The following is a 16,889-nucleotide window of genomic DNA, read 5'->3' as shown; positions in this document are numbered from 1 at the left end:
GAAGTTATCTGAAGGACAGAGGACAGGTACATACACACACAAAAAAATTCCCCAGGGAGAAAAAAATGCTATGTTTCTGTATCCATCCCTCCTGTGCAACAAGAACTAGATCCATGAAGACCATCACGGGCTTGAACTTTTGCTGCCATTCAACAGCTCAGTTTCCTAAAGACATCTGTGCATGTCTCATAAATTCTAGGTACGCAATCCCAGAACTACTGCTTAGCTCAGGAGATGGCACGGTACCGTACCTGTCTGCTACATCCATATCCCCTTCGATCTTGTTGAGCCCCCTCATGATGTTGTCGAACTGCTCGCCCTGGTAATGCAGCACTTTTGCGGTGTCCTCCAGCCGTTTCTGCGATCCCGTCAATAACCCCGTCAGCTCCTTTCCCTTCGTTGTCTGCAAGGCTGCTGCTTCTGCCCCCGCACCTTGGCTCGACAGCAACTGCTCCCTCCAGAAGTGCTCGAGGATGTTGAACACCACATTCCTGCTAGGCTGCAGGGAACTGAACCAGTGCTTGGTGTTCTTCTCCAGGATGGTCAGAGAGCTGAAGATTAAATTTGAAGACTCCTTCTTGATCTCACTGATGCTGGAAAGATGGAAGTTGACCAACAGCTCCCCGGTCTTGTCAGCTGTAAATTTGATCGCGACAGGAGTCAGCGAGAGCCTGCCAGAGACCCATTGTTTGTTGGTGTCCAAGTAGTAGGAACAAGGCCAGCTATGGATATTTATGTCTTCGTTCATCAGCTCGCCGTTCAGAGCCTCCTCCACAAGAGCAATGCTTTCAAAGCCAGAAGGAGAAACTAGAGAGAGAGAAAAAAAAATAAGCAACAATCCTTAACAAGAGGCAGTGCTTTCACTGTATCCTCCTAGATACGTACACAAGACAGATTTGCAAATACCTGCAGGTGCTTTACAAAATTTGGTTACCATCTGTTTCCCTCAGAAAGACTCACCCTGCCTGACAGGGTGGCTGTCAGTACTGCTGTCCCCTCCACAACAGCGCTGCCTCCCCTTCTTACAACGATCTCATCATGGTTTAGTACACGATATACAACAGCACCCACTTCAACTGCCCGTGCGTTAACACATTGGATATTTAACACCTGAGATGCTCTAAGCATTCCTTGCACGGCAGGTGCTTTGTAACTAGATTATGGCCACGCCTTTGTGTAGAGGAGAACCGACCAAAACCGGGAATATACCAAGTTCTCACTAACTTTTTTCAAGTCTTTCGCATGCCCCTTTTTATTGGAAAGCAATCATGTAAAGAGCTCTCTATTCCCCACCTCATCATCTAAGCAACTGCCCACAGACCAACACGTCCTGAAGAAAGTCCTGAAGGTACCAAAACACAAGGTCACCAGCACGTATCCAAACCACACACATTAAAGAACTGCTCCTTTCCCTTCGATATACCGACATCCAGGTATGTAACAAAACCACCCAGGACGTCCATCCTGCGTATTCAACAGCGCAAATGAAACCACAAATCACCACTGACCAGAACTCACAATCATTAAGGAGCAGAAATACCCAGTGATGCTGCTGGGAAAGCCCTGACGGACCCAAAGGGAAGCCAGGATGAAAAAGATGCCATAAAGGTACACGAAGAGGTGTACAGCTTGCTGGAAGAGATGTACAAGCACAGAGCATGCTCACCAGCATCTGGGATTCCAACAGGAACACATGGAGCCATCACGCGCCCAAGGCCTGACTTACTTACCCCAGAACAATCTCAAGTTTGGAAAGGTAAATTCAAGGAGACATCTGGTCCTGCACCTCCGTCCCCACTCCCAAAGCCATTTCTTACACCCAGAGGGCCAGTCTGTGTCCTGCAGTACCTCCTCCAGAGTGTGTTCAGCAGGAGCATTACAGAGCAATTACCTTCCACAACTTAACTCCTGGTGAGCAAGGTGATTAGTAATAAGTAATTAGTGATTTAATTACTCGCTTACTCATCATCTGCAAGACCTTTGATGCATTGCAGCATTAATTTGCAGATTAGTGCCACAGCATTATCACAAGGTGTTCAGGTACTTACGCGGCACAATAAATGAAAAGTTAAACCTCTACCACAAAAGCCCCAGTCAGATTGATACTGAGACTCATTACACCTTCTGATTTTGTTATGATCTGTGCCCCTTAAAAAGGTGAAGAAATCCTAACGCAAACAAAAACCATCAGACCTTTTTCTCAAGTAGTACTGGTATGAGCTCCTGCAGCACACCCTTGAAATCTGCTCACATTTTCAGGCCGCTGCCTCATTAATAACCCTTAAATAGAGCTTCCTCACTCTAAGCCCAGTTCCAGTTTAAGACTTTGCTATTACTGAGGTAGGGTTTACTCACTGCAATGCCATATTCCCCAAAATCCTTCCTTTTCAAACCTTATTTCCATGGCAATGAGTTTCATCAAGGCATATGGAAAAAAAAATCTATGCGGAATTCAGACATAAGCTTACAAACTGGCTGTGGCTTACAATGAAAATGCTCGATCTGTTCAGGACTAATAAAACTACAATCCTAGCAAGCGACAAGACTTCTTGCTGTGATGTGAGCCAAACAGTGAGAAAAAGTCCACAGAAAATTGATTTAGAGAAGTAGCTACAGCCAGAAATCAATGACAAGTTTTTAAGAAATACAGTTTCTGTATCGATTGTTTACTGAATAATTCCGTAATTTGGAGGAAAAGCTAAAACCTCTGGCCTCAATTCTTCCATCTAGGAAAGAAGGTAACTCCTCTAATGCAGTGAGGTTTGATCGAACAGATCTCATGAAGAGCTTTTCTTTCCCTCCAAGGCTGGGCTTTGTGAGCAGCCAACGATCGTAATTTCTATTTAAAGATTATTCTTTCTGCAATACAGAACAACAACAACAAAGTCATTCACAAAGAAACAGAAAAGAAAAATACCTGAACGATCAGCCAAACCTGACTACAAAGAACCACCCATCAGGAGCAGGGCTCCAGAACAGCCATAAATTGAATTGAAAAAACCTACGTTATGTTAGTATTGAAATCAGCACCAGGTAAAACTAAATCATGGTGTTAGAGCTTTGTTAATTAGGAATTACAAATCTAGAGGTTTAACCGCTTGAAGCTGCCTAGGTTTCGACACTGATGTTTTCCTTCTATAAAAACACTTCGAGAGGTATTATCGTCTCCCTCCCTCACATTCCGTACTCAAAGGTTTTAAATTGCCACCCATTTAGCATGCTTTAAGACGTGTACACAGAGTATTTGAGACGCATGCACAGTCACACAGAGTATTTGAGAGAAAGATCTCTCTCAGAACTACCAGGAAAAGTGATACGATAACAAACAAAAAATAAATCAAAACAAACATCTCGTATTACAACTCCTCATACCCTACACATACTGCAAAGGCACTGAAGGAGGTCCCATCAGACCCAGTGTAAAACAAAAAATCAGCAGCCTCCCAGGCTATCAAGAGTGCATCATGTTCGGGACCAACCCTGACACCACCCCTACCACATCAGCATGCAACTGTTTGCTGCTTACACCTCTTTCAGCAAAATCTCCGAAATAGCCACATGCTGCTCACAAGCTGTTTCCCTGAGGTGTTATTTTATAAATAATGGTGAAACGGAGACACTGAAAGATTACAAGTTCTGCAGAGGATCACAAGGGAAACCTGGAAGCGAACGCAGGTTGCTCAATGCTCACTGCTGGGACAGGCACAGAGGAACAAAATGCCATCTGAAAAACAACTCCCAGACCTTGCTACCAGTAACAGCCACCCTAAAAGAGGCACAAACACACTATGGAGGCAAGGAGAAATGGTAAACAAGCAAGCAACCCTTAAACTTCTGTAAAATCGCAGCCTAGAACCTCTTTTCATAGGCTAAGAATTCACAAACCGCCCTGTACAGACAGCATTTTCTCTCGAGCCTGCTCATTACCAGATACAGACGTAGAAATATCAGCAACTGATGCCGTCCCACAACTGTGCCATACTAACATGCTCCTTACCCATACCACAGGCTCCTTACCTTTATCTGTAGACGCAGAACTCTCAGGCAGCCTCGTGGGAGCTGCCATCTGTACAGAACCATCCATCTCTACATAGATTTTTTTCCCCCCTGTGTATTTCTCTTCAAAGTCCAGGAGAGCAGGTGAAAACAAAAACGGAGCTAAAGCAAAAATCCTGCTATGCCCGCTACCAGAAACGCCAAAAAACCAGCAGCATATAATCAACAGAGGAGGTATGATTACCCCTGGATCTAAGAGAGTAAAAAAAGCTGTCTCAGCCCAAGGGAAGAAACGAAGCAGTCACTTGACCCGTGCAGTTATACGTGTGCATGCCCTGGGTCATATGGCTTTTGACTCACCTGAGAGCTCACGGGCTTGGCCTGACAGTCAGCTTCTTTCTGTGCCCGAGGGCAAAATGCCCGAGCAAGAACCTGTTTGGTAATCAAGCCCCTTCACTGTTCCAGCACATTTTTCCTCAATATAATGGTTTAACTTGCATTGGATCTGCAAGACCTCCCCCCCAAGACAAAAACATTTAAACATGCACTTCACTTATGCAACGTAAGAATGATTTTATTCAGTGACAAAAACACGAGACATCAACGGTACAGAACACAGCTACTGTTTAAGAGCTTTCAACAGCGTACTATAATTTAACACAAAACTTCAAGGAGCCTGCTTTTAACACTAGTAAAATTCCTCAAGTGTTTAACACAAAGAAATGGTCACGAGCACCTGAATTTAGCCGGAAAAAGGCATCAGGTCTGTGCTTTACCTGTGACACTCACACTGTGCCTTTTATCTCTCCAATGGGTACTGACCTGTGACCATGTTTTCTGAGCTACCAAAAAATACCATTATCCTATTGTTTTTGTAACTCCACTTTCTTGAGCCAGTATTAGGGAAACTTCTTTTCGGTCTCTACTAGCAGCATCTTCCCTTTTACGAAGAACACTTGGCCTCTGCTTCCCTCTGATTAGCTTGCACCTACACGGAGGACACCTCATTATACTTGAGATTCAGCATTTTGCTGCTCCCCATTCTATTCCTTCTAAAATAGGTCCAGAAACTCCTTAGCGACAAGACGTGGTATTCCCAGCTCTGTAAAACACACTGAAACAAAAGCCTCAAAAGACACCTTCCAGTATTCCCACCCAGAAAAGCAACAATGAACAGATGTAAGTCATTTATATTACCATGAAAATGACTCAGATTGCAGGAAACAAACAAACGGCTTTAAATTACTTGTAAATACAGCCAGGAACAGGTTCATAAGGGTTACAGTGCTTGAACTGCTTGCTGTGCCTGCAGAGGAATACGAGGAGCCACCTAAAATGATTTCTCAACGAATTCCTTCATTTTGCCTACATTTTTGTCCACACCGCAGATAACACAGGCAGTCTCACCCAGCCCGGGCTCCCCAACATCAACAAACGATTCACGTTCTGCTCTACTCTGCAAACCAGCTTTTTTGGGGGAGGAAGGACAACCCAACATTTGTCTCCTTGACAAAGCAGCACAACAGCCAGCGAGAACTAGGCTTAGCAGCAAAGAAACGTGGATTGTATTTCTGACAGTCTCACCACAACATCGTGCACGTTCTTTACGCAACACATCTCAGTGGCTGGTTCTACAAAAAGAAGGTGACTCACCCTCTCTTGTGAGGTGCTTTGAGATCACCTAATGAAACGTAAGCATTACTAATTGCCCCAGCTGCGAGGAGATGCTACATACATTGCGAGAAGACACTGCCAGCTCACCCCTTCACAAGGTGGCTGCCTCAGAGCCTCCAAAACTCAGAGATCCCCCTCACCTGCACTTGCCGATTACCTGCAGAACGTTACTGCACTTGTTTCTAACACACTTTGTTTCTTCTCTGTCCTCCTTCATGGAGAAGGTTTCCATAGGGTCAGCATCTTTGACAGTTTATTCCCACACGGCACCATCTGGCAAACCATGAGTTTTTAACAGCCCTGTGAGCCCAACAACCCTCATAAGAAGAACGTTTACAAGATCTATCCAGCAGCAACTCCTCTTTTTTAACTAAAGGTCTAACACACTGACCCACCAGGCTCCTAACTCTGATTCTCCAAGCGATGCCACAAGACAAAGTACTTCCAAGTGACCCTCCAAGAAATGCAATGGGCAAAGACTGGTGGCAGCTCTGTGCTACCCGAGATTGGTCTCCTCCCACCTCAAGAGACCAACAGACCCCTACTGAGAAGGAGCATCCACACTGAGGGCAACCACATCAATGTTTCCATTCTTCCACGGGAAAGACATTCTGACCGCACGCCATTTCTGATACAAAGGGGATCTCTGAAGAAGCCCTAAGTCCCCCCAAACCCTCCCACACCTATTTAACTACAGGACAGCCACAGTTCGCTCCCTTGAACGCACACCAGCCCCTATACCGCCCCCCCCCCCCAGATTAACACCTACCAGCTTTCCCTCCAATCCCAATCCTGTCTCACCCTCTCCAACCCAAAACACGGCCACATCTCCACTTCCCAAGCCTGGCTGCCCCTCAGGGTCCCTGCCCCATGTGTGGCAAACCCTTCTCTGTCCCATCCCCGCCCTCCCCCCCCAACTTGCTCCCTTCTCCTTCCCCACTACCACCCCCAAGGCTCACCCCACACTGGCACCCCCCCTTCCGCCAAAACCATGTCCTTCCCTTCTCCCAGCATAAATCCCCTTTCCACCTCCTCACCCCAAACTCAATGCCATCACCTGCTACACCTAACCCCCCAAACACCCCCTGCTGTCCCTAACCCCCCCCAAACACCCCCTGCTGTCCCTAACCCCCCCCCCAAACACCCCCTGCTGTCCCTAACCCCCCCCCCAAACACCCCCTGCTGTCCCTAACCCCCCCCCCCCCAAACACCCCCTGCTATCCCTAACCTCCTAACAGCCCGTCCCCGACCCCACAGCACCCCACCTCCTCCCGGGCCGTTACCTCAGCTGTGCTCAGCCCCGCTCGCCGCCCCCCAGCCCCACCTCCGTAGAGCCGGGGCCACCTCTCCCCCCCCAACCCCCCCGACACCCCAAAACACCCCCCAGGCCAGCTCCCCTCCCTCACCCCAACACCAACCCCCCGCAACCTTCACCCTCTCCCCAGCCTCCTTCCCCCAGATTTCCCCGAAATTTCCCCAAATCTCCCCCAGTCCCCCCGGAGCCCCCCCCACAGTGCCCCCTCCCCGCACCCACCTCCCTCCCTCCCGGCCCCGCAGCGCCGCTCCGCGCCTGCGCCCGCCGCCCGCTCCCATTGGCTGAGCGCAGAGCCCCCTCCTCACGCTCCCCCCCGGCCCCGCTGCCCTAACGCCGGCGTTCCGGGAGGTGACGCGGGGAGGTTCCGCCTCCCACCGCCGCTCGCCCCGCCGTGCGGCCCCGAGGGAGGCGGCGGTGAGTGGCGGTGAGTAGCGGCGGCCTCCCGGTGTCCCCCCGGCTCCCTCGGGACCCATCCGCCTCACGGACGGGCCGCGAACCTTACAGGGGGGCGATATGTGCGTCGCCCTATGGCGTCCGGGTGCTCCCCGTGGAGCTGGGGGGGGGAGGCTCAAAATGGCGGCGCCAAAATGGCGGCCGTGCCTCTCCCTAATCCCCCAGGTCTCTCCCAGCCCCTTGCTCTTCCTCATCGCCCTGCTGTCCTTCAATCCCTTCAGCGTCCCCTCTCCTGAAGCCTTTTCCCGTACCGTGCCAGTTCTCCCCGCCCTGGGCGCGGCCACCCCGCTTTCATTCTCTGCTCCTAGCCGTCTCTTCGTTTCTTTTCGACTCTGGGAGCTCCCCGGCCCGCTGAGGAGGGGCTGAGGAGGGTGGGCTGGGGGGGGGAGGTGGTTGCCGCGTTTCGGATCCTCCCTTTTCACAAAGGAACCCCCTCTCCAACACAGTCTGCAGCTGTCTGCTGTGGCCCCGAGTGTTTGGGGGTGGTTTGCTTCCCCCCACACAACAATTTGTGTAAAAGGGATCCCCACTGAAATCAATTCTTCTGCTGTTTTAGGAAGGAGCCAGCCCTCGCCGACTGCCCCCAGAGAGCGGGGTTGCTCAGGCAAGAACGTGACAGGAAAACAGCATCTTTGCCACATAACATCAGGAACCCACCAGTGTTAAATGTTACAAAGCATGGAAGACCCTAATTAGCCCGGTGTGGTGGGGTGCTCTTGCACAACACCCTGTTTTACCTCTGAGCGTTCATGTTTTCCTGTGAGTTTTCACAGACTTAGAGGATCAAGGCATGTAACGGGGGAGTATCCGGTCCTCGCTGCCTTGGCCAAGCCAGGAAGAGCCTCCAGCCTGCATGGACAGGGCAACATTTGCCTGCTCCACCGCCTTTTTTCGTGATTACAGCAGTTCGTCTCAGAGCGCGTTCTGCCTCCCCGCGGGACACGTTGACTTTATTGATAAAGTAGAATCGTTCACGTACTCAGACTTTTTCCGCGATTACCTGATTCCCAACCACCCCTGTATTTTCTCAGCAAAATTTACTGATGGCTGGGGCAGCAGGAGAAATTGGGTTACGTGGGATGGAAAGCCTGATTTTGATCATCTGCTGCAGAAGTTTGGTAAGTCATGGCATTTTTAATACCTAATTTAAACATATGCTAAATGGCAGCATACTTTGTTTTATTTGTCTAGAAATTGAACCACTAGCCAAACCGAAGAAATTCTCCTGACTCTTTTCTGAGTTAATGCATCTGTTTTCTATACGTATTCATACTTTTTGTTGCAGTCAGATTCCAGTCTTGAATTTGTGTCCTTAATGAAGTAAAATAAAAAGTGCTGTATAATTTAACCGTACCATTTTATATACCTGATTGACTATAACCGCAGGAGCAGCCGGACACTTATTGAATAGGCAAGGAGAAAATATTTGCAGTGAAAAATCTTGGTGCAAGACTTTAGTTTGTAAATAATTATTATATTTAATAAGTATCGATTCACAATTCTTAATGTAGGTTGTTAAAAAGAAACTGCAGGTCACCTTAAGTAAATAACTTCTGGTCTGGATTATGTTTGCCTAGAACGGTGGTGTCAGGAGTGAGAGCTGGGCAAGTGATTGTTGCTTTATGGATTTGGACTGTGCTTAGCATGATAGTGCCCAGACATTAGAGGCTGCCGCAGTGGATAACATTAAAGGAGTTCAGTTTCAGCACAAGTTACTCTGTTCCCACATGAGCTCAAAGAGTTTATATTTCAGGAGACGCTATAGTACCTGTTGCCAACTGTGATGTCAAGGAGTACAATTCGAACCCAAAGGAGCAGCTCCCCTTCAAGGAGTACATAAATTACTGGAAAGAGTACATTAAAAATGACTACCGCTCATCCCGAGGGTGCCTTTACCTAAAGGACTGGCACCTGGGCAGGTAAGAGAGCACTGTGCAAACCCCTGCATGCCACGCACAGCAGGGAGCTGCCAGGAAGCCTTCACACTTGTCTTTTTAACGCTCGAGAGTTTAAATGCTGGCACTGCTGTTTGTTAGCACCTGCCCACTGAAATATCAGTCCTGTGCCACACTGTTCTTGGTGTACTACATGCAGTGAGATTCTTTAACAGCTCACTGTTTCCTGAAGAGGCTCCCACTCTTCAGCACTTGCTTTTTCATCTTTGTTTTACATGACTGTGGGAACCAGGTGACTGTAACATTTGGCTTGCATTTGACTGTTGACTGGGAGACATTTCTAATGGTGCTTAATTCAGTGAGCATTCTCTCCTCTTTCATATGAGCTATGATCCTTTAGCATCCATTTTCTTTGCTAACTTTCCCAGTCATTAAAGTTCTCTTCAGCCTGTGCAGGCTTTCTTTCTTCAGCCTGCTGCTTGTGAGGTGCTTGAATTGTCCATTCAACCGTGTCTGGCTAGGACTTTTATGTCTTTTCACCCAAATCTCTTCTTCCTTAAATGTATCCAGCTTCTAATCCAGCTTTCTTGTTTTCAGTTCTTGTTTTCACTTTTGAATGTGCCAGTGACTTATAATAGAGGAAATTAGTCAGTCTCTACCTCCCAGTTTGTTTGCTTTTACAGACATCAGTACTGTAGCTTGCTGCAGAAAGTCTGCACGTGTGGCCTCGATAGGAAACAGGTAGTATATACTGTGGGAAGAGGCCACACATTTGTCAAATCCCACAGCCTGGCTTCCCTCCTAACCCTTACACCCCCGATCTGTCATCCAGTTGGACAACTGGCTTTGCAGGCATCTCAGCTAAAATTAGTGTGTTTATTAGGAACTGTCTTTGCCATAATGAGGAGGAGTCTCCTAAATAACAGTGAAGCTTCCCAGCTTTCTTGGGAGACAGAAAAGCACTGTTGCGTGCATTTTGAATGCAGCCTGGAGTTGTGAATGGTACAAAGGAGATGGAAGCAAGGTACTAATGGCCTGCTAGAGATCTGATTGGTCTCTGCTTCTAGGTTTGGGGAACTGAGGTAGAAGGAACAGTGCTGCATTTTTCTGAGACCTATGTCCAACACATTATTTTTAAGAGCTTTCCCAGAGCAAGATGTTTATACAACGCCCGTGTATTTCTCATCCGACTGGCTGAATGAGTACTGGGATGCTATAGCTGTGGACGACTACCGGTTTGTCTACATGGGACCTAAAGGTTCATGGTAAGACAGCTTGGCTTCTGTCATTTTTACATACTTTTTTAAGATTTACAAGGAATTTTTAAGATTTACAGGGATTATCACATTGTATTTCAGGATATCGTGCACTTTCAGGCAGTGCAACAGTGAACCCAGCAGTCTTGTTTCTTGAGCAGCTGATTTTTTTCTGGCTGTGAAGTGTCCTTATGCAGTCAGCTGAGGTCCTTTTGCACTGTAAAAAGCCCTAAATAGTTTACACAGAATCTGTAAGAAGTGTCAGCTGGTTTATGAAAGGTTTTAGAGCAGAAAAGCCATGGGGACCATCAGCCTCTTGTGACTTGCAGAGCCAACAGAAGCCTCAGAGGGGCGCTGATGAGCTGGTCAGATATTTTGCAGGTGAAAAATTAAGTTAAGCCTTGGTGATAAATTTGCATTTACAGTATTCTCGGCAGTTCACGCCACAGAATCTCCTGCTGTTGAAGAGCTTATAGAGCAGATTAAAAATTAACTGATAGAGAAGCACAGAGGATATAAAACGCTGCAATACTGTGCAGATACAATGGTCTCTGAATACTAAAACAGAAGTAAATGAAGAGGCTGACAGTTTGGGATCAGGCTTGCATAGTAAAGGCTGCCTTCTGTGTGCTTGACTCTTGCAGACATGAATTCATTGTGCATATTTTAGGTACTGTCTTTACTCAAGCCTCTGATTTGCCCCACAGGACTCCATTCCATGCTGATGTCTTCCGTTCCTATAGCTGGTCAGCCAATATATGTGGGAGGAAGAAATGGCTGCTCTACCCACCAGGTCAGGAGGACTACCTGAAAGACCGCCACGGCAACTTGCCCTTCGATGTCACTGCACCTGGTCTTCAGGACAAGAGTGTTTACCCTCGCTACAACCAAAGCCAACCCCCTGTAGAAATCGTGCAGGAAGCAGGGGAGATAGTCTTCATCCCCAGTGGATGGCACCATCAAGTTTACAACCTGGTAAGATAACTGATGGTAAGATAACCTGGTAAGATAACCTTTTCATAACACAGAGTGATAAACTGTAGGCTTGAATTGGACCAAACTTCTATTGCCACAGCATTTTGTGGATGCTAAAAGTCTAACTGGGCTACGAAAAAGTTTAGAGAGATTCACGGGGGAGAAAGTCTTTCAGTGGTTGCTCAAGATGATGGCTAACACTAACCTTGAACTCAGAAGCTCCCTGGGTCATTGACTGCTAGGAGATGGGAATGAGCAGAATTGGAAGAAGCTGTCTGCACCCTCATTTCTTGTGCTCTTCTTTATTAGATGCTATGAGTCACTGCGAAATAGGATACTGGGTGAGAGCGATTTATGCTGAGGCTGTTAATCTTCATTTATAACTGTGAATTGCAGTTGACTATTGGAAAATGCTGACAAATTTGTTGTCATGATTACAAGCCAAAATTAACAGCCTTGTTCCTCCCACCCTGCATCTTCGCCTCCAGAAAAGGAATGCTCAGACAGAGGAGCTAGAGACATTTGCCAATTTAAAAAGCGAAACAAGATTTGGTTGTTTAGGGAAATTAGACATAGACAGTTTTTCAGCACAGTGGTGGTATTGGTGCCAAAGAAGCATTTCCTTTGCTGAAGGATATGATTTTATGTTTTGCAGTATCGGTGATATTACAGCTGTCCTCTCACACTGTCCTAGGTAGAGATTAATAACCATTTAACCTCTTCCTTCAGGAGGATACCATCTCCATTAACCACAACTGGGTGAACGGCTGCAACGTAGCTATAATGTGGTGCTTCCTGCAGGATGAATTAGCAGCTGTCCAGCGGGAAATCAATGAGTGGAAGGACCCTATGGATGATTGGCACTTGCAATGTCAGGTATAATAACACGTTTCCAGCTGTCCGACTCTATTAGAGGGTCATGTATTTGGTGGTTTTATCGTGCCACCTTATTAGAGCTCTAAGACACACAAGCCCTTAAGCTCATACCTGGAATTAGTACATGATTCCTAACGAAGTAGGAACTTATGACAACTTCATTTCTCAGGAAGTTAAGTATTACTTTAGTAAGATAGGGAAAGGGTTGTGTCAGTGCATATTTCCTGTGTCAAGGAGGTTAGGATGTTGTCTAAAAAATTAATGCGTCAACTGTTCTTCAACTACCAAGGTTAGCATTGGTGTCGGGATCAAACCTTTACATAGTATTTACTTTCCCTTTTGTAACATGTAAGTGCTTTTTCATTTAAACAGCAGAACTTAGAGACTGTCACACAGGAGAACTGGTTCGAATATCATTCGCGATTGAACAGTGAATCCAAAACAAGTAAAATTAAGGTCAAGGTGGCAGGAGGCTTCTGTGTTTGCAGATATGATGCCTTCAGAAGGCAAAATTAGTGAGCAGTGTTGTATCTATCTTGTATGTTCCCAAAACCTTAAGCGTGAAGCAGGTGTAAAGTTTATTTCTGGAGGTTGTTAATGCTGCTAGATTGATACCCTCCAAGAATAGTTTCAAAACCCACAGCCATTTAGTAGCTAAAAGAAACAGCATGTTGTTTTGGGGCTAGTGAAGTTTCAAATCAGGTAAGGAATTTTAGTGCCATCAGGAAACCACAAAAAAAAAAGGTTGCTTATGATTCTGGATAGATAAGTCTGTAATTCTTACTGTAAACAAAAGAGTTGCTTCCATTTCAGTGCTGTTTTCTTTTTCCCCATAGCTGATCATGAAATCTTGTACGGGTATAGACTACAAGGAGTTCTACAACTTCCTCAAAGTTATTGCAGAGAACAGGATTTCTATCTTGGAAAATGGCCTCGATGATGAAGCTTCAGCAAAAAACACTCCAAAAGCTGCCATTTCCACCTTGGGCATGCTCCATGCAGTGTTTGATTTAAAGAGGACTGTGAAGGTGTTAACATCATTGAGTGCTAATGAAGATTTCAAGAAACTAGACCTGACGTCACTTTCTCCACCTCCGGAGGCATTGCTCCACCACTTGAAAGCAGCAATAGATACAGCGCTACTCTAACTTCCTATTTATTCAGTTCTTTGTAAAATGAACCTTTTGCAAAATGGGTGTTTGTAGAAGAATGACTCCTCCCTGTGTAATAGCTGTTGCAGTTTAAGTCCAAAGAGCCTTAATATAGAGTGGGGAGAGAGTACATTCATGAGATGACTGAGAACTTTTTTAAACTGACAGCAGTTAAGCATCTAGAATAACTAGGGGGAAAAAAAAAAGATAATGGGAAAAAAAAATCATGTTATTATTGTAGAGTCTGATAAATTGAGCCCTGCTGGAAGAGGAACAGAAATTGTGGAGCAAGCTTCAGTCTGACAGGGCTGAACACTGAGACTGCAGTGGTCTGCACCATGTTCCCTCTGCTTCTGAAAGCACAGCATACTGAGAACTAACCTGCACTGCAGACTCCAGCAGTTAAGCTCTGCTTTGAATGGTCACAGTGAAATTATTTTAAGACCTGCCCTGCCTCCAGGTGTCGCTTGGGCTTCTTAATGTTAGAGGACCCCAGTTAGTTAGCTCCCCTTTAAGCCTGAGCTGGCTCCACAGCTGCAGCCTGGCTGTGGAAGAGCTGACTGTACTAGTTTCTTACACACTGGTGTCTCTCTAAAGCTGAAAGCCTCAGGTAGAACCAGCCTTCGTTCTGCTGCAGGGCCTGCAGGACTAATTTTAACATACCAGGAAGATGTCCTGCTAGCAAATCTACCACTAATAATTTAATCGTGCGATCCACCCAAGCTCAAAAGAAGTTTGAATATACTCTCTCATTTCTACACACTATTTCAAGGCACAGTATTTCATCAAGTAGAGACTTGATTAATCAGGGAAGCTAGCAAGTAGCCTAATATTATCTCCTAAGAAAAAAAGCCATGCTTTTAACACTCCAGATAGCACTACTGCATGGTTACAGAGCACAATTTGCAACCTATATGCTACCCTCAGGCTAAAGAGCATTTCCAGTGCAGCATCTCTCTTGCTTTTACTGGTTGCCAAGAAAGCCTAGAAGCACAAATGGCTGCACACTGTTACCTTAGTTGCCCTTTTAGGGCTCACTTGAATTCCTGGTCAAGAACTTCCTGAATTTTTAACCAGAGTTGACCAGTAAGAGCAACTAATAAACTTATGTTTAGACAGTGCAATAGTAGGAGTCATCAATAGGCTGAAAAAATCTCAACGTTTTCTAGATAATCCTGTGGAGTTTGTACATGCATGCATTCTGCATGTGCTATTTTGTAGTAGAAGTTAAGCATTTTGAGTAGGAAATGGTACCTGAAAATAAAATCAATACCTAGAGCATGGAAGAACACAGTATGGAGAAAATACTTTGTTATTGTTTTTAAACAGCTGTGACTACATCTCTGTGATTCATCCTTCTGGCAGGGTATTTCTTTGGACTGAAAAAGTGCCAGTTCTAAGCAACTCTGAAATTAAAAGTTCACAGCTGTCACTTATGGTTGTTTACATTCTCAAATGTAGGCAGCTGGAGCTTTTCTTCCTTACAAGAATAAGGTGAGATTTCACAGAGACAAGAAACAATGCTTTAAAGGTGATAATCAGGGTGCTGGTAGGAAAGCACGTGTTTGGTTTTGTATTCCCCAGTCTCACTGCATGCTGTGTTAACTGGTATTGGCACCGACCACTTTATAAAATTGCAGTGAATTCCATGGGCGCTTAAAGGGCTTGCTTAGGTGAACAATACTTTTCATTTCATGTCAATGCAAGTCTAACTTTTACGCTGAGAACCCAGTATCAGTTTAGGCACTGTGCTGTCCAGCAGACTTCATCCACATTTCTGCAGGGAAAAGTAGCACAAAGGTTGGCTTTATTGGTTCAGTCTCTTATAATTACATTAGGTATCTTGTATTTCAAATTCTTCCATTCCCGTGAAAGTCAGCAAGCAAGCCATGTATTTTGTAAAGTTAAAGGAAAGGAAATTCTCACAAGAGTCTGAAAACAGCAACAAGGTTGAAATAAGTATACAAACCTGGAATCTCTCTTAAAAATGAAACAACTTTATTTATTTAAATACAGTTACTGTAAAACATACATTAGGATACTCTCATACCAATATATTAACCATTGTAACCAGTGTACTATTTATTAAAGCATAATAGTTATGACAAACAGGAGGAAACAGTCTGTTGAGTTTTGTTTTCCTGAAGTCACAGACCTGGACAATTTAAAAGTCAAACTATAAAAAAACAGCAGGTTAAAATCTAGTTCAAAAGAGCTTTTGCTCTAATATACACACATTAGTATTTTCATCTGATAGCAACAGCATACCAAATATCCATTTGCCTTTTTTAAAGGCAGAATAAAAACCAGCCCAATTTTAATCTGATTTGTACCCCTCACTGGTGTCAGTGGGTGGTCTGTCAGCACAAGGCTGTGCACCTCGGAAAAAAATCAGTGTTTTTGCAGCTCTGTCAGTGCACAAGGCCATGTGTTTTTGTGTGTTTTCTCCCCAGGATTGGAGATCTGTCACCTTTTTATTGGGCACACACAAACCCCCGCAGAATGACAACGCGGCACCAGCATGTTCAAGGTGCAAGTGTCACATCCCTGAGATTTGATAGGAGTCTGCAGAGTATAAATACACAATTATCTTAAGGAAGTTAGTCAATAGCAGCTTTACAGTGCAATGAAGAGGTACTGAGTTTGGCATAGGGAGGAAGAGGAATAGAAAGATCTTAGGGATACAGGAAAAGCCACCTCACTCGAGGCACAAGTTGTTTAGGAGTGCAGAGATGTCTCTTGTCCATGCCACATTTCTACCATCCAAAAATAGTCCCACCAAAATGTCTCTCCAGGCTTCATTCGACCACTTTCTACAAAATGACCTCTTCTCCCTTATGTCAGTTCACCAGTGCAAAACAAACACAGCAACTGAGAGAACAGTTAAAAAGGGTTTCGAGGGAAAGAGTCAGATTGCCATTTTTAGGAAAGTGAAATAAATCTATAGGGCAAAAAGAAACCTTGGCCACTTTCCACAGAGATTCCCCAACACAAGCTGAGGTTGTGTATCGAAGGCTTTCAGCCCACAGCCATCTGCGTGTCTGTGCTTTACTGTCGTAGCTAGTCTAAGAGAAAAGCCAAAGAGAAAGCCTCTGAAAAATAACCATCTTTCCCTTCCTAGCTGGAAGCTCCCAGCTGGAGCCGCAGCAACTCAATGGCTTCTTCATTCAACAGCGCTTGGTCAACAAAGCATGGCAGGGAGGAGGCTCCCTTCTGGTCCTGGGGCTCAGGAGCTGTGGCTCAGGTGGCAGTTCTCTCTTTGGTGGAGCCTCATTCTCTGTATGTGCTCGTAGCAAGA

At 45.6% G+C, this 16,889-nt stretch overlaps 3 protein-coding genes across 13 annotated transcripts in view; 1 reads left to right on the top strand and 2 right to left on the bottom strand.

Annotated features, from left to right (window-relative positions):
* Positions 1-7,780, bottom strand: part of SNAP47 (synaptosome associated protein 47) — a 27,843-nt gene extending 20,063 nt beyond the window's left edge. For 2 of the 5 annotated variants that reach the window (XM_035554541.2, XM_035554542.2), the window contains exons 1-2: positions 5,828-5,961; positions 252-807 (exon numbers count right to left, since the gene is read on the bottom strand). In XM_035554541.2, the coding sequence (XP_035410434.1) occupies positions 252-748 (497 nt within the window). In that variant the 5' untranslated portion in view covers positions 749-807; positions 5,828-5,961. Of the gene's footprint in view, positions 1-251; positions 808-5,827; positions 5,962-7,204; positions 7,259-7,689 lie in introns of those variants that run through there. The other 3 variants (XM_050709319.1, XM_050709321.1, XM_050709318.1) reach the window with 3 other exon arrangements.
* JMJD4 (jumonji domain containing 4) lies at positions 7,293-15,710 on the top strand. 4 transcript variants are annotated; one of them, XM_035554543.2, is made up of 7 exons: positions 7,294-7,409; positions 7,995-8,556; positions 9,192-9,357; positions 10,473-10,598; positions 11,297-11,564; positions 12,294-12,440; positions 13,277-15,710. In XM_035554543.2, exons 2-7 carry the CDS (start codon positions 8,292-8,294, stop codon positions 13,586-13,588), a joined length of 1,284 nt encoding a protein of 427 aa, XP_035410436.1. In that variant the 5' UTR covers positions 7,294-7,409; positions 7,995-8,291; the 3' UTR covers positions 13,589-15,710. The 4 variants fall into 4 exon arrangements, with proteins under 4 accessions (XP_035410440.1, XP_035410436.1, XP_035410437.1 ...); XM_035554544.2 differs by lacking the exon at positions 7,294-7,409 and adding an exon at positions 7,538-7,603; XM_035554547.2 differs by lacking the exon at positions 10,473-10,598 and having other exon boundaries at positions 7,293-7,409.
* ALS2CL (ALS2 C-terminal like) overlaps positions 15,567-16,889 on the bottom strand; it is a 44,480-nt gene continuing 43,157 nt past the window's right edge. For all 4 annotated transcript variants that reach the window (XM_035554539.2, XM_035554540.2, XM_050709317.1 and 1 more), the window contains exon 26: positions 15,567-16,889. In XM_035554539.2, the coding sequence (XP_035410432.1) occupies positions 16,818-16,889 (72 nt within the window). In that variant the 3' untranslated portion in view covers positions 15,567-16,817.

The sequence above is a fragment of the Cygnus atratus genome, chromosome 2 (genome assembly GCF_013377495.2).
Source record: "Cygnus atratus isolate AKBS03 ecotype Queensland, Australia chromosome 2, CAtr_DNAZoo_HiC_assembly, whole genome shotgun sequence".
In the NCBI taxonomy this organism is placed as follows: Eukaryota; Metazoa; Chordata; class Aves; order Anseriformes; family Anatidae; genus Cygnus; species Cygnus atratus.
The sequence above is the reverse complement of the archived record's forward strand: the minus strand, read 5'-3'. Positions and strand labels throughout refer to the sequence as shown.

Coding starts and splice junctions, on each gene's coding strand:
- JMJD4 (XM_035554543.2), top strand. CDS start 8,292: ATGGACAGGGCAACATTTGCCTGCTCCACCGCCTTTTTTCGTGATTAC. Junction 10,599..11,296: donor ATGGGACCTAAAGGTTCATG/GTAAGACAGCTT, acceptor TTTGCCCCACAG/GACTCCATTCCATGCTGATG. Junction 12,441..13,276: donor ATTGGCACTTGCAATGTCAG/GTATAATAACAC, acceptor TTTTCCCCATAG/CTGATCATGAAATCTTGTAC.